General features: G+C 42.0%; 1 protein-coding gene across 1 annotated transcript in view; it reads right to left on the reverse strand.

The window, feature by feature from the left end:
* Positions 1–13,647, reverse strand: part of CYP3A24 (cytochrome P450 CYP3A24) — a 45,306-nt gene extending 31,659 nt beyond the window's left edge. Inside the window, 4 exon segments of the mRNA NM_001129904.1 lie at positions 928–1,027; positions 3,337–3,389; positions 9,592–9,685; positions 13,491–13,647. Coding sequence (NP_001123376.1) covers positions 928–1,027; positions 3,337–3,389; positions 9,592–9,685; positions 13,491–13,561 — 318 coding nt within the window. The 5' untranslated portion in view covers positions 13,562–13,647.
* Between the last annotated feature and the right edge of the window lie 204 nt (positions 13,648–13,851).

The raw sequence follows: 13,851 nt of genomic DNA on the forward strand, positions 1-13,851 counted from the left end.
CACCAGCAGTCAATCTTTCTGGGTGCACATGTGCAAAACATTATCACAGGGCCCCACAGATGGGCAGATGCCTAAAGCCAGTCCTTACTACTGTCATTCGACTGCACTGACACACCTGTCCACAGCTAACCTCTGCAGCCACACACTTGCACACTGCCAGGCTCAAGCCTGAGCACAGCAATGAAGACCTACCACAGCTAAAATAAATAAATAAATATTAAATAAATAAATTATTTTAAATGGATAGCCTTTCCATAAATGGTGCTAGGGCAATTCAGAAATTTAGAAGCCAAATTAAAAAAAAAAAAAACAAAAACTTAACCTCACACGTTACAAAGAAACTAACACAAAATGGGTTATAGACTTAAATGTAAAACATAAAATGATTTCATGTTTAGGGGCAAAATAGGAGAAAATCTTCAAGGCCTAGGGCTAGGTCAAGATATTTTGGATTTGACAACAAAGGCAAAATCCACAAAATGGAAAATTGATAAATCACTCATCAAAATTTAAAGAGCAGTGTTTGCTATGCTGAAGACCCTGATAAGAGGAAAAATCAAGCTACATGCTACAACTATATAAGAATAGTAAGAAGGAGACTTGTAGGGTGGAATAGTTCTGTACATTGATTGTAGTGGTAGCTACATAAATCTACATCTAGGACACATTTCACAGAACAAAACATACACAATGAGTGAGCATGAAACTGAAGAAATCACAATATGCTCTGTGGATAGTATGAATGTCAGTTTTCTGCTTTTAGCTTTTTAGCTAATCAATGTATTGCCATTGGAGGAATCAGGACGAAAGGTACATGACATCCAGCTTCTCTGTATTTTTCTCTTTTAACAACATCCTGTGAATTTATAATATATTTCAAAATGCATATCTAATAAACAAAATTAAATTTAAAAAATGGATGCCTACCCTCCGGTTTGTGAAGACAGAATAACATTCTTTCACTAGTACTGTTTTGATCACATCTGGATCTGTGATAACCAACAGAGGCTGTTTACCTTCAAAAACCCTGTGTAGGGAAAACAGAGCTGATTAAACTTAATAAACCATTTCCTGCAGCTGGAGCCATACCTGAAAGTCCAGATGTTTATCTTAACATTATATAATCCATCCTTCTAAAGTTATCATTAAAAATACCACGAAAACACTGCTAATTATAGGTGGTTAAGTATATGGGTATTTCCTGTATCATTTTCCATAATTTTTATAGGTTTAATTATTTCATTATCAAGAAGGAAGTTAGGTTAGTAAATAATTGAAGGAAGTAAATTATCTGAAAATTAAAATATAATTAAGCGGAGTCCATCTATTCAGTCATTTTTGAAGATATACCCAAAGCATGAAAATACATATAATATTAGATGAAAACTGTAGATACATCTATCATAAATATATAACAATATATCTGCAAGTGGAAGAAGGTTTGGAATGCTCCACAAGTGACAGTGGGATATGAAAGATTTTTTTGTCCTATTTTCTAAAATTTGCTTACTAGTTAATATTTTTTAAGCAAATATTTTAAATAATGAGATATCCTTGGTAGCATCAAGTTGAGGATAATTTGAACAAAAGGAAAAATAGAATGAAAAAGATCGGAGAAGTATGTATAAGTCATCTTTTAAATATTTTCTTTTCATTACATGGGTCCCATGGGCCTTGGGCTCCATGTCAGTAACATCCATCACCAGCAGGGCAGGCCCACGTTTGACCCACCTATCACACAAAACTGACTCCTCAGATGTGACATGTCACCGTTTGACCTCATCTCCTGACTGTCAGGATGTCCATTCATGGGAATCAGCCACTGGCATGAGGTTTACTCTGAGTTATTTACAGTCTTCTGACATTTTGGTTTCACTGTCAATCACTTGCAATGGCTAGAACAAATTGGAAGATTTTCCACATGCTCCCTGTTCCTCTAACTCCACAGGAGAATCTCAAATGGTTTCATGATTACATATAAAAATTGCAGAGAAACACTGCACTTACTTCTGCCCATTTCCAAAAGCTGTTCTAAAACTCAGAGGGTGTAAGTGGGTGTCAAGAGCATTTAGTGCTGAAGCAGTGACAGGAGAGATTGAGAAGGCGCTTAATCTGCTCTTCCACCTGACTGACTTATTATTTGTATGATTCCCTTCTTCCCACCACGGTTTTGCAACAACAGTTGGGTGGAGAAGAGACAGTGGTTTGCTTTATATTCATGATGTCACTCCAGCCTTAATAATTTCTCTAACTAACAGTTACAATTAGATTTTTGCACCACCTCAGATCATATCAATTCAGTGTACTGATGAGTGGGGTCAAAGTCTGTACTTATAACAATTCTCCCAGGTGCTCCTCACACATCATCCATGCATGAGAACCATTTTCTAAAAGAGAACTGGGATCCACCATGAAAAAGGGACTCCAGTCAGAGCTCACAGGTACTAAATGTTGGCGGGGCAGTTGGAGCTGGGCCAGTAGTGTCCCAGTGCTATGTATTCTTTCCACTCAACCAGGTTGACATTTGGGGCGATGGCAACTCACAGGTTCTCATGGTTTCTGAGGGCCTCATGAGAGAAGATGAAGAGGTCTGGACAGGTAGAGCCTCTGACATTTGCTGTTGGCAAAGAAGCACCACAAGACACTTCTCCCTCTGCTCTCACCAAACCTCCAACAGCTCCTAAAGCCCACCTGACACACTCTGGGTTAGATATATATACCCTACATCTCCTCAAAATCGGAGAAAAACAGTAGATAAAACAATCATTGAATACAATTCTATTGGAAAATCTTACCTGAAAATTAAACAAACTCCATAGATGTAGAGAAAGTAAAAAGCTGAGCAGAAATGATTTCCCATTATGTTAACCTATAACCCTCATCTCTTTTTCCAAAAGGACGTATTAAATCCAGAATTTAAATAAAGGATATTGGGTTTAAATTAAAAGAGAATCATGTGGGAAAGGGTCATAAGATACGTTTATGAGCACATATTAGAATGTTCTGAGATAATGCATTTTATGCAATTAAAGGTAACCTAAAGAGAGAAAAATGGAAAAGGGGAGGAAGAGTGAGATCCTGGACAGAAAGTGATGCTAGGAGTCACTGGGCCTCAAAGTCTGGAGAAAAGTGACGACCTGTGACCCCCCAGGCCTGGTTCAGACTGTGGACCCAGATACCTGCGGCCTCTGGGATCTCTGGTAGAACAAGCCTGCAAGCTTTACAGCAAATGACTTCATTCCAAGAAGCTCTGGACTGAGAGTGCCCTCCACACCACCAGGGGAGGGCAGGATTATTATAACAAGTGTGTCCAATGGGAGTTTTCAGAATACTCACCCCCACATTTTCCCATACTTTTTAAAACATTCTTCATCAAATTCACAAACACCCTATAAGGAGAAACAATATTACATTATTAACATCCTGTATTGAACCCTATCTCTAATTTACAAAACTACTATTTTTCACTGGCAGTTGGAGGGAAGTCCTTATTCACAAATGTCTTAAGGGAAAGGAGGGAAAATAGAGGAGATATTTGAAACTGACAATTTAAAATCACTCTTGAATATTCTTTGAGTATTATAGATACTAAGTACTTACCCCGTCAGTGAATACTAATTATTCCTTGTCTTCCTGAAGGCTTTTCCTCGTGCATGTGTTGTCTAAAATCTCTTAATCTCTAATCCCCCATGGACATGTGGCAAAACTGAAGCTGAGGGAAGTAACAGATTCCCACACACTCTTTCATCTCCTAGTTTAGCAGTCTTTTCATTTATCTCATGAGCTCTTTCTAGAATTCTAGCAGAATAAGCAAATTAAAGCACCAGTGACATCTTTTAATCTCGCGGATTTAAAGAAGTCTGAGGGGTGTGTGTTCAATGAGAAAGTGAGTGAGTGACTGAATGAAAGACAAAGTGGACATGCCTTCTAGTTTTCCAGCTCAACACAGAAAAAAATGAGGAGGTGCCACAACTATACAAGGAACACTACATTTTAAACACCTGGCTTGATAGTAATAACCAATTTTAAAAGCATATAGCTCCCTTGCTAAGACTAGCGAGGGGGACACTCTCCATCCCCCTTCTGATGTTTATGTCAGAAGCTTCCTCTGTCCCTTTTTATACTTTAAATAAATCTCTGCTACACAAAAGCTCTTGAGTGATCAAGCTTGGTCCCTGGTCCCAAAGCTAAATCTTCTTTGGAGATCACAAATCCACATTGTTCACATTAAGCTATCATCTTGGGGCTTGCCCAGGATCTTCAGGACAGGGTAAGAACACTCAAGAGCTCTAGCCTCTCTGCTTTCTCGGTATACATGTTTTCTGCTTTACTTTACTAACTCTATGGTTTGCTTGTGTGAATGAATGACATGCCCTGCACAAAGCAAGTGATGAGCCCTGCTCTGCAGTTTCACAGTGCCTCATAATGACTGAAGGCAGAAAGGGGAGCCTTGTCGTGGGTTTATACCACCTGTCAATGCCAAGAGACATCCAGTGTCCCTGGGAGGGGAGTGGCCAGAGGACGGCAAAGTGTGTGGACCAAACTTTCCTTTCTCAGTCACTTTTTCCTGGTCACTTTGACCATTTCGTAATTGCGTGGGGAATCAGAACTACTAACCTAATCTGTTGGGTCATAGACTTTCAATGGACTTGTGATTCATGCCATTACTATGTACTTTCACTTAGACCCCAAGCTTGGTAGTCATGGAAGTGCCTGGTCTTGCTAGAAGCCAAAAGCTACAAGAGCATATTTGAGAGCAAGACAGAACTTCAACTCTAGGACTGTCTCTCAGGCTAAAAGTCACTCTCTTGGCTGCCTGCTTCAGGGACCAGCGATCTGAAAGTGAGTCTCTGTCATGGCTGTGCCTCTGATCTGTGTGGGGAGAAGCACTGCCGCTGACCATGAGACTGAGGACACAGACTGGGAATTGCAGGATCTGGTCAGACTGGAAATGCAAAGGGCTTCTTCCTTTGGTAGCGCTAGCTCTTAGTGGACCAGAAGAGGCTCTCGGGTGGCTTCCGTCTCAACTCCTTAGATATTCTTTCTGTGGAATCTGTGGAAATGAACTGGAAGGATTGGTCCTAGTAGCTTGAGGACAAAAATCACTTTTTCCTTGCTGGCCGACCCTTTTGCTATCACATACACTGGCATGGTGACACTCAGAAGGGACACCATGGTTGTTGTTTATCCCTTTATGACTCACCATTTCTACTGCAGTCAGGACTGTACTCAGGCATGTGCATAGGCACAGGGAAGACGGACGATTCCCCTAGTAGTCCTAGCTCGGGAAACATTTTGGGAAACTACTCGGACAAATCAAACAAAGGTTGTGGTGGTATAGAACTAGAAATCAATTTGGGATACCATCAGATCTACCCCTGGTGCATCTCCACCCCATCTCAGTGGTAGAACTGGAAGGGGTGAATCAGGCGCCTGCACTGGTAAGGGACAAAGTCCGACCACGGAAGGAAAACTTCAGTAGAAAGTCTGTCTACACCCCCATCTAGAGCAGGGAGGAGTGCCTTAGGTGGGAAGAAGCCATGGCTGTGGATGCTGCTTTTTTCTCTCTTACAGATGGGAACTAACAGTTCCAGAACCACTCCTTTAAATTGTATTAAAACAACAACAACAACTGGGACAAGTTTGATCCCCAGAGTTTAAAAAGACATGCCTGATCTTCTGTGATACCAAATGGCCATGGTATCCTTTGGAAGACAGGGAACACTGGCCTGTTGAAGGGCCTCTTAATTACAATATTGTTTACAATTAGATCAGTTCTGTAGAAAACAAAGAAATGGTTGGAAGTGCCATATATGTTGCTCTTTATCTCTCTGTGAGACATGCCAGACTTGTGTCCTAAGGGTACAGACTTGGGTGTGAAACCTTCAGCTCCCTCCTGTTCTCTTACTTTGTCCCTGTATCTGGGGCTGCCAACTGAACAGGCTGAGAATCAGGGCACCCTTCCAGGAGGGCTTGCCTCAGTCTCGGTAGACTATTTAGAGGATATGTCTTGGGACAGATGCTGACTCCTGACTTGAGAGCTCGAGTTTTGGGGGAAGCCATTACTTTTGGAGATGAATGGCTTGGAGGCAAGGTGAAAGAGGGATCACAAAATAGCCCTCCTCTCTACTGGGATCCAAGCAGTTCCCATAACAAGCCACTTTGCCCCAATAATGGCTGTTAGACCTGCTCTGAAACAGCCTGAGAAAAATGCCCAGAGGGACCCAGGTGAAAAGGGATGGGCTTGTTATTACTGTGAAAAGGAGGGGCATCTTAAGCAGGATGGCTCTCAGGCATCTATGCCACCCCCAGCTCCATGTCTAGTCTGCAAAGGACCACAGTGGACAAGAGACTGCCCTCTAAGGTGTAGGCCTCAGGGGTCGGACTCTCAGGACAATCAGGACCAAAGGTGCCCGGAGGTCACCACACAAACTCCCATCCTAATTACACCTGAGGACCCTGGGTATTAATAACTGTGGGGGGCCAACCAGTCGATTTTATTTTGGACCCTGGGGCAGCTTTCTCTTTGCTCACTGAAGCCCCTGGTCCGCTTCTGTCAGAACGAGCCAAACGCTATTATTTCAGTCATCCTTTAAGCTGCAACTGGGACTCTGAGCTGTTTTTCTCATGAGTTTCTAATCATGTCAGAGTCTCTTCACACCTTCTGGGGAGGGATATACTGAACAAAGTCCAGGCCTCTGTTTTCATGAATATGGAACCCGTTCTTTTAACTGAAAAAAATGTAAATCCTAAAGTGTGGACTGATGGAAAAACTGTGGGTCGAGCACAAAATGTTGTTCCTGTCCTTATCAAGCTCAATGACCCTCACCTATTTTCATATCAAAAGGAATATCCATTAAAACTCGAGGTTAAGAAAGGGTTAGAGCCTATCATTGAAAATTTAAAGGAACAAGGGCTATTAATTCCCTACAATAGTCCATGCAACACTCCTATTTTGGATGTGAAAAGGGTCAAGTGATAAGTGGAGACTTGTTCTAGATATACAAATAAAAAGTGTCTAATTCTTATACTTTATTGTCCGAAATTCCTAAACAAGCTGTATAATTTTCAGTGACTAATTTGAAGGATGATGCTTTCTAACATTAAACCTATACTAAATCATTCTCTATCTATGATTTTAAGACAATTGAGAGGATTCTTGGGCATTACAGGCTATAGCCACATTTGGATTCCAGGTTATGGAGGACTTGCCCAGCTTTTAATGAGAGCTCAAACTGCCCCCCCAAAAAAGGGACTCTCTCTATGACAGACTGTTTTTGCTCACAGATATTGTCATAGATCCTAAAGCCTTAGAATTAACTAACTATGTGACTCAGCTTTTCAACAGACATCACGAGAACTCTGGGAGGTGACCCCTGACCCAGCCTCCATATTGGTCTAATTGCTGGGTCTGTGGAGCACTCTCCCTCCTAATCAACTGAAGGCTTCCCATGGTGGGTTTCTCCGCTTCAAGGAAAGGACTTTCTTCAACTCTGAAAATACCTTCATGAACAACAATCATATGTGATGCCTCTTCTTGATCTGATGACATCTAACAATCCTAAGATGGACTGGTGTAACTATGGACATAATGTAACTTTTGATTATGTTTTAACTTGGTTTAATGACCATTTTGCCTTATATCTATAACGATGTAACTGGATTTGTTTCTAACTGGCTGAAACCTCTTAAGTTACAAATGGTTGTTCAAGCTCCTATGAATGCCACAGGCTCCTCAAACTATTACTTGGGGCCCCTGGATCAGACACCCTCAACAAGAGGGTTGGGAAAATATGTTGCCTCAACAATTTAGGGACTATGCCCCTCAACAGCAGGAAGTAGTTATGGGATGAAAACAATGCCCCTTTCCCTTGGCAACATAATTCTCCTAAAAGAAAAGGGGAAAATGAGAGAGTCAATTACTAGGCAGGCTGATAAAAAGTTTAGATTCCCCAAGGAGGAAAAAGGGGTCTGGGGCTCTCAAGGAGAAAAGGACAAATATTTTTTCTATCTTACTTTGTCTTAGTCAATATAACAATGTATCTTGCTCAAGGACATGTTTCTCCTTAGCAAGAACCTTCTGACTAATCTTATCTTGAAACTTGTAAATTGTGGGAGTGGGTCTGGTAGGACCTTTACAAACTTGAGACATTCTTTTGATTTATTGTAATAACCGATTTAAAAAGTATATAGCTCCCTTGCTAAGACTAGTGAGGGGGTCACTCTCCATCACCCTTCTGATGTCTGTCTCAGAAGATTTCTCTGTCCCTTTTTATACTTTAATAAAACTCTGCTACACACACATACACACAGGAAAAAAAAAAAAACAAAAACAAACAAACCTGGCCTGAGTTTTTACTTCTATAACTTAAAAAAAAAAGCCTGTCCCTAAGTTTCTATCATGATATTTAATGCTTTAACAAGTAAATGAAGGTCTCAGATGTGAGTTGGCGTGCATCTACTAAGGAGTTCACCTGGGAAAGGTGGAGAGGAAATCACTGCTTCTTCAGATGGAAACATGTTCAGGAAATTCTGAGGCAGTAATGAGACAGTGAAGACCTCAGTTGGGAGAATCAGGATCTGAGAAACAAGCCTCATGTCTGCAGGACAGGAAATCTGAGCCAGAGAGCAGCCTGCACACAGAGCTCTGCCCCTGCACATCTGAACTCAGCTCACAACCTTCAGTTCAGGGGCCAGGCCCTGGGGAGGCATCAGAGAGGAATGAATATCAGAATTCACAGCCCATCTGCCACCTGGTACATTCCTTTCAGTTAAATTAAACTTCTAATAATTTTGTCAAATCATATCCTTTCTAGTGATTTTTGTATATGTGATTCTGCCTTATTTTTAAAAACCTCCACAACTTATTTAGTGGTTAAATATCTAAAGTAAATAGACAATCTTGCCTCAGTTACACTCATTCCCTGCTCAAACTCACCCGTGAGGTACCTGTTTTGAAGGTACAGAAGAAAATCAGAAAGCTTTTGTTACATTTTTCATATCCCAAAAGATGTCATGCGTAGCAAGAGGTAGAGCAGAAAATGGAGGGAAAAAAAAAAAACACAAAAACAACTGAAGGCATTAGCAGTTCTTGAGAGAACCCAAGTATGTGCAAATTACCTGATACATTAGAACTGAAGCATCAAAGCAATTCAGGAGAAAGCAGAAAAAAAGGGTACCCGGAGATTATGCTACCAACAGGATACATCTGACTGTACTGTATGCTGCTTAAGAGCCATGACCAGGCATCCCTTCATGCTTTTCTCCTGACAATTATTAGGACTGTGACTTTCTGGGAATCTGCACCTGGCTGAGACAAGATGCTCTTCACAAAGCTTACAAGATGGAACTTCAAGTTCTGTGCTGACTCATCCAGAGAGTTCAGCTGTCTGAGGAGGCAAACCTGAGGCTCCTGACAGCTGATAATAGAGGCCTCAGGTAAAGAGGGCATGTGTGGGTGGGGCCTACGATGCCATTTCTGGGAAGTAAGAAAACTTTCAACTGCCTCCTGAGGAGGAGAATTTTTACTATGCAACTCAGCTGGGATTTTCAACCATAAGAAGCAAAAAAGGGACATCAAACAACACACACCTTTCGGTAGGACAGAACATTTCCAAAATAAGGCAGAGGTCTTGGCCCAGAAACTCCCAGCTTCTTAAACAGTCCATGTGAATAAGTTCCATATCTATAAAGTGAAAGAGAAAATCCAGGTTAGGGATTGCGGAATAAGTGTGGAGCTGGCCAGTCACAGACTTGGAACTGGAACTGTCAGCCTAGAGAGGTAACATGTAGGTGATAAATAATAACAGCAATTCCAAAACCAATAATTACTTTCATTCCTCATCTTTCCCTCTTGCACAGTGAGACAATATCACTTTCACCATCAAGTGAAATCTTGAAGGTCCCAATCCTAGAGTGGATGCTTGATAAATATCTAAATTTGAGAGCTCCTGAGAGGTTTAGGCTATAATTCCTCCAAATAATTCATTCATATGTATTCAGCAAGTTAACTCTTCCATGATTTAGAGATTCTCATTCTAGATACAACAGGGAAACTTTTTTTCTGTATCAAATATGAGATTTTGGTTAACTGCATCTGCCCAATGACAGAGTTACGAGAGTCTCCCTTGGCCTTGTTCTCATCTTTGTCCTTTCCTCTATATTGTTTTGTTGTTTAGTCACTCAGTCATGTCCGATTCTTTGTGATCCTATGGACTGCAACATGCCAGGCTTCCCTGTCCTTCACTATCTCCTGGAGTTTGCTCAAACTCATGGTCATTGAGTCAGTGATATATATCCAACCATCTTATCCTCTGTCTCCCTCTTCTCCTCCTGCCCTCAATCATTCCTAGCATCAGAGTCTTTTCCAATGAGTAAGCTCCTCCCATCAAGTGGCCAATGCGTCAGAGCTCCCTCCATGCTGCTGCTGCTGCTAAGTCGCTTCAGTCATGTCCAACTCTGTGCAGCCCCATAGACAGCAGCCCACCAGGCTCCCCTGTCCCTGGGATTCTCCAGGCAAGAACACTGGAGTAGGTTCTCCCTCCATGATCTGACCTCATTTTACAATCTGATTCTGCTTAACTCTGTCTTCACAAGCAGGCCTTAAAACAAAGCACAGTGTTCTTGTCTGTATTATGAAATCTGTGTTCAAGGCTTCCACTGCCATCATAGAAATTGAGTACCTTTCAGCTACACCCATGACTCTGTCACCAGGCAATTTGGTTGACTTGAACTACAAAAAAGGGTGATTGACCCTTTTGTTCCCTGAAACTGTATAAATGAATCAATGACTAAAGGATCCATCTCTAGACCATTCCCCACCTCATGGCATCTGGTCCTCCAACCATCTGCTAAGCCCAGGGCCTGAAATACACTCATCTTTCTGAAGATTCTCAATCATAAAGCAGCTAGACTACTTCCACTGCACTTCAACTATCTTAAAAACCAATCAGGCCTGGTGCTCCCTATGGCGGCCTGCCTGCAGGTTATCCTTCATGCATTATGTGTGCAAGCTCACAGTTCCGAGTTGTGGATCTTTGCAAGCCTGCTCACTCTGGTGTTCCTGAGAGATGACAGAGTGCAGGAAAAGAGAGGCCGAAGAAAGAGACTGCCATCGATGGTTTAAACATGAACTTGCTAGGCCTCCAAGGCTAACTCTGTAGAGGCAAATTAGTAAGGTATGGTTGAAAAGCATGCTGTGTGTAAATGGTTCATCATGCCCTATGGGCACTTTAAACAAAGAGATATCAGGGTTCCCAGTCTTCAGTTACCTTTCCATGTAGAGCAAAAGACTGTGTGTGACAAAAAATGAGTGACCATAAAAAACTCCAGAATATTGGACTAAGCTCCTGTCTCCCCTTCTTTGGAAGGTAGCCTTTAAGGTAGCACAGGTTCAAATCTCTGTAGAAATCTACCAATCTTAATGTCTATGATAAGAGAAACCCATAAAATTTCAGGAAAGTACCTATATTGGAAGTGCACACAGAGGTACCTTGGCCAAGCACAGTTGGCTATACCTCTCTTTCCTCCAAATCAACTGGTGGAAGTGTGGGCACCAATCACCACAAAAGGGATGGCCTGGGCTATTCAAACCCCAGTTGCTTCCTCTGTCTTCACAAACAGGGCAAGTCAATGTCTGCTTCTGAACCTTCAGTGTGCTACATAAACTCAAAAGTGATGCCAAGCAATTGAGTGAACATGTTGGCAACACTGGTCCCACAGAAAGCTCTGGTCTAGTGTCTAAATTCACGTGGTTCCACCAAGGCAGCAGATGGACTGAGTGAATTATTTGGCTTCTTTCTAGCTCTTCACTTTTTGGTTGGTACAGTAATGCTATTTTGGGTAAAAAGGAAGGGGCTAAAGATAAAGCCAACATTTTTATAGTCTTTACACTGTGCCAGCATAACGATAACATTGCCTGCAGTGGCTGATTCCTGGCTGCACCAGTACCCTCTCAGGCTACAGGGATGTTTGCCTACTGGGGACACTAGCTAGTACCAGCCACACTGTCAGACGGACCACACACAGTGTGACTGAGATTGTGTCTTGTTCCCAGGCTTCCAGCAAATGAGATGCCAACCCTGTTGACCTGTGGGACCAGGTCTGAGGAGTAACTCTGGGGGGTCTGCTCAGAAGAAAGAGGAATATTCTCCCTTCCATCCCAATCTCTTTCTAGATGCCTCTCATATCATCACCGGCTCCCAGACATGTATACTCATCTGCCCTGAAGATTAAAATAGCTTGCTGGACATGCATATTTAAAAAGATATATCACAGGAATATATTAGTATACTAGATTCATATTCCAGGCATTATTCTAGAGGGTGAATTTATTTACATACCTTTCTACGTGCTGGACAACAGTCCTCTTTTATCCTTCAGGGAAAAAACCACATGCTGGAAATACTCATATCGATTTTTTAAATCTAGTACTAAATAGAATGAAATTAAACTGTACCGATTAATTTTATAATAGCAGACAGAAAATATGTTGCTGAAATACCTTAAATGCCTAATACTTCTTTCAAGTAATTAAAATGAGGTTAATGTTACCCACGTACATGTCATCATGATTTCCTACACTTAGTGAAAATGAAATGGACACAGAACCTAAATGTGATTTGTAGGGGTATCTCTCTAATCACTCACTGGAAATAATTCCTCTCCCAACCTCTCCCTCCCTTCCATGATAACAGAATCTCAACATTGAAAGGAATTTTTCTGCTAGATGGTTTTGATTCAACCTCCTGTGCCACACTTATACAGGGAAAATAAAATCCAAATTGGACTCTGGGGCTTGTGCCTCTTGTAGGCTTAGCAGATTTCGTATCACGGGGAAAATAAATATGTACATTGATTCTAACCCTTCCAGAGATTGAAAGAAAAGGTGAAAGAAATGAATATAATTTCAAGATTTTTACCAAGTCTCCTCAGATCTTAAGATTTCTCATTTGGAAACAAGATAATTTCTGCAGAGCACAGGGTGTGGGAATTGAGCCTTAGGAAGGGATGCCCTGAGGAGGGGTACAGAAAAGGGGAAGGGCTGAGTATGAAAAAAGTGTTGCTCAGTCTCAGGCATCCCAACAAAGTCGGGGTGCACCCCATGCCTTGTGTAAATGACTCCTGGAAGAAGGGTCCGGAGCAGGAACTCCTGAGTGACAAAGGGGCCGATACTTCCGCATGTCTCTTGCAGTAGGTACAGTCGGAGAGACTGAAACAAAAACCCACGTTGCTTCTTGCCTCCAGGATTCCCAGCCATGGGAATCAGTGAGGACTATGCTGCATGTGGGCCAGTTGTTTTTAATTTGCCCTTGATGGACTCTTACCCAGATGTGGGTAAGATCGATAATAACCCATTTGGTGCCCATAGCACCTGATGCTTGAGCAACTTCTCCATTTACTTTGAACTTTAAAAAACTAAGGGAACCCCCTTTCCTGATTAGCACCCCAAGACCTAGGTTATAGAAGAGATGAGCCTAACAGTTACTCACAGATAGAGGAGCACCAGGCTGATAGCCAGGAGAACCCAGGTTTCCAGGGAAAAACTTGGGATCAGCTCCATGGCCACTTTCTTGGCGATTCCCTCCTCTGAGTTTCCTTTCAGCTGCGTGTGCTGCTCTCTGCCTGCCTCTCAGTGTGAAGCTTCTGTTCACATCAGGCAGAGATTCAGTGCAGTTCGGAGATTTATGCGTTGAGAAAGGAGGTGGGGCTGGCGCTGCAACCAACAGAAAGGCCACCTGGGCTCCACCTGCAGGAGCCCTCTCTGCCTTGGTAGTTGGCAGAGCATCATAGGCACTTCAGTTTGACCTCCCTTGAGTTCATATTCTGTAGGAAATCAATAAACAACTCAGT

Source organism: Ovis aries, chromosome 24 (genome assembly GCF_016772045.2).
Source record: "Ovis aries strain OAR_USU_Benz2616 breed Rambouillet chromosome 24, ARS-UI_Ramb_v3.0, whole genome shotgun sequence".
Taxonomy (NCBI): Eukaryota; Metazoa; Chordata; class Mammalia; order Artiodactyla; family Bovidae; genus Ovis; species Ovis aries.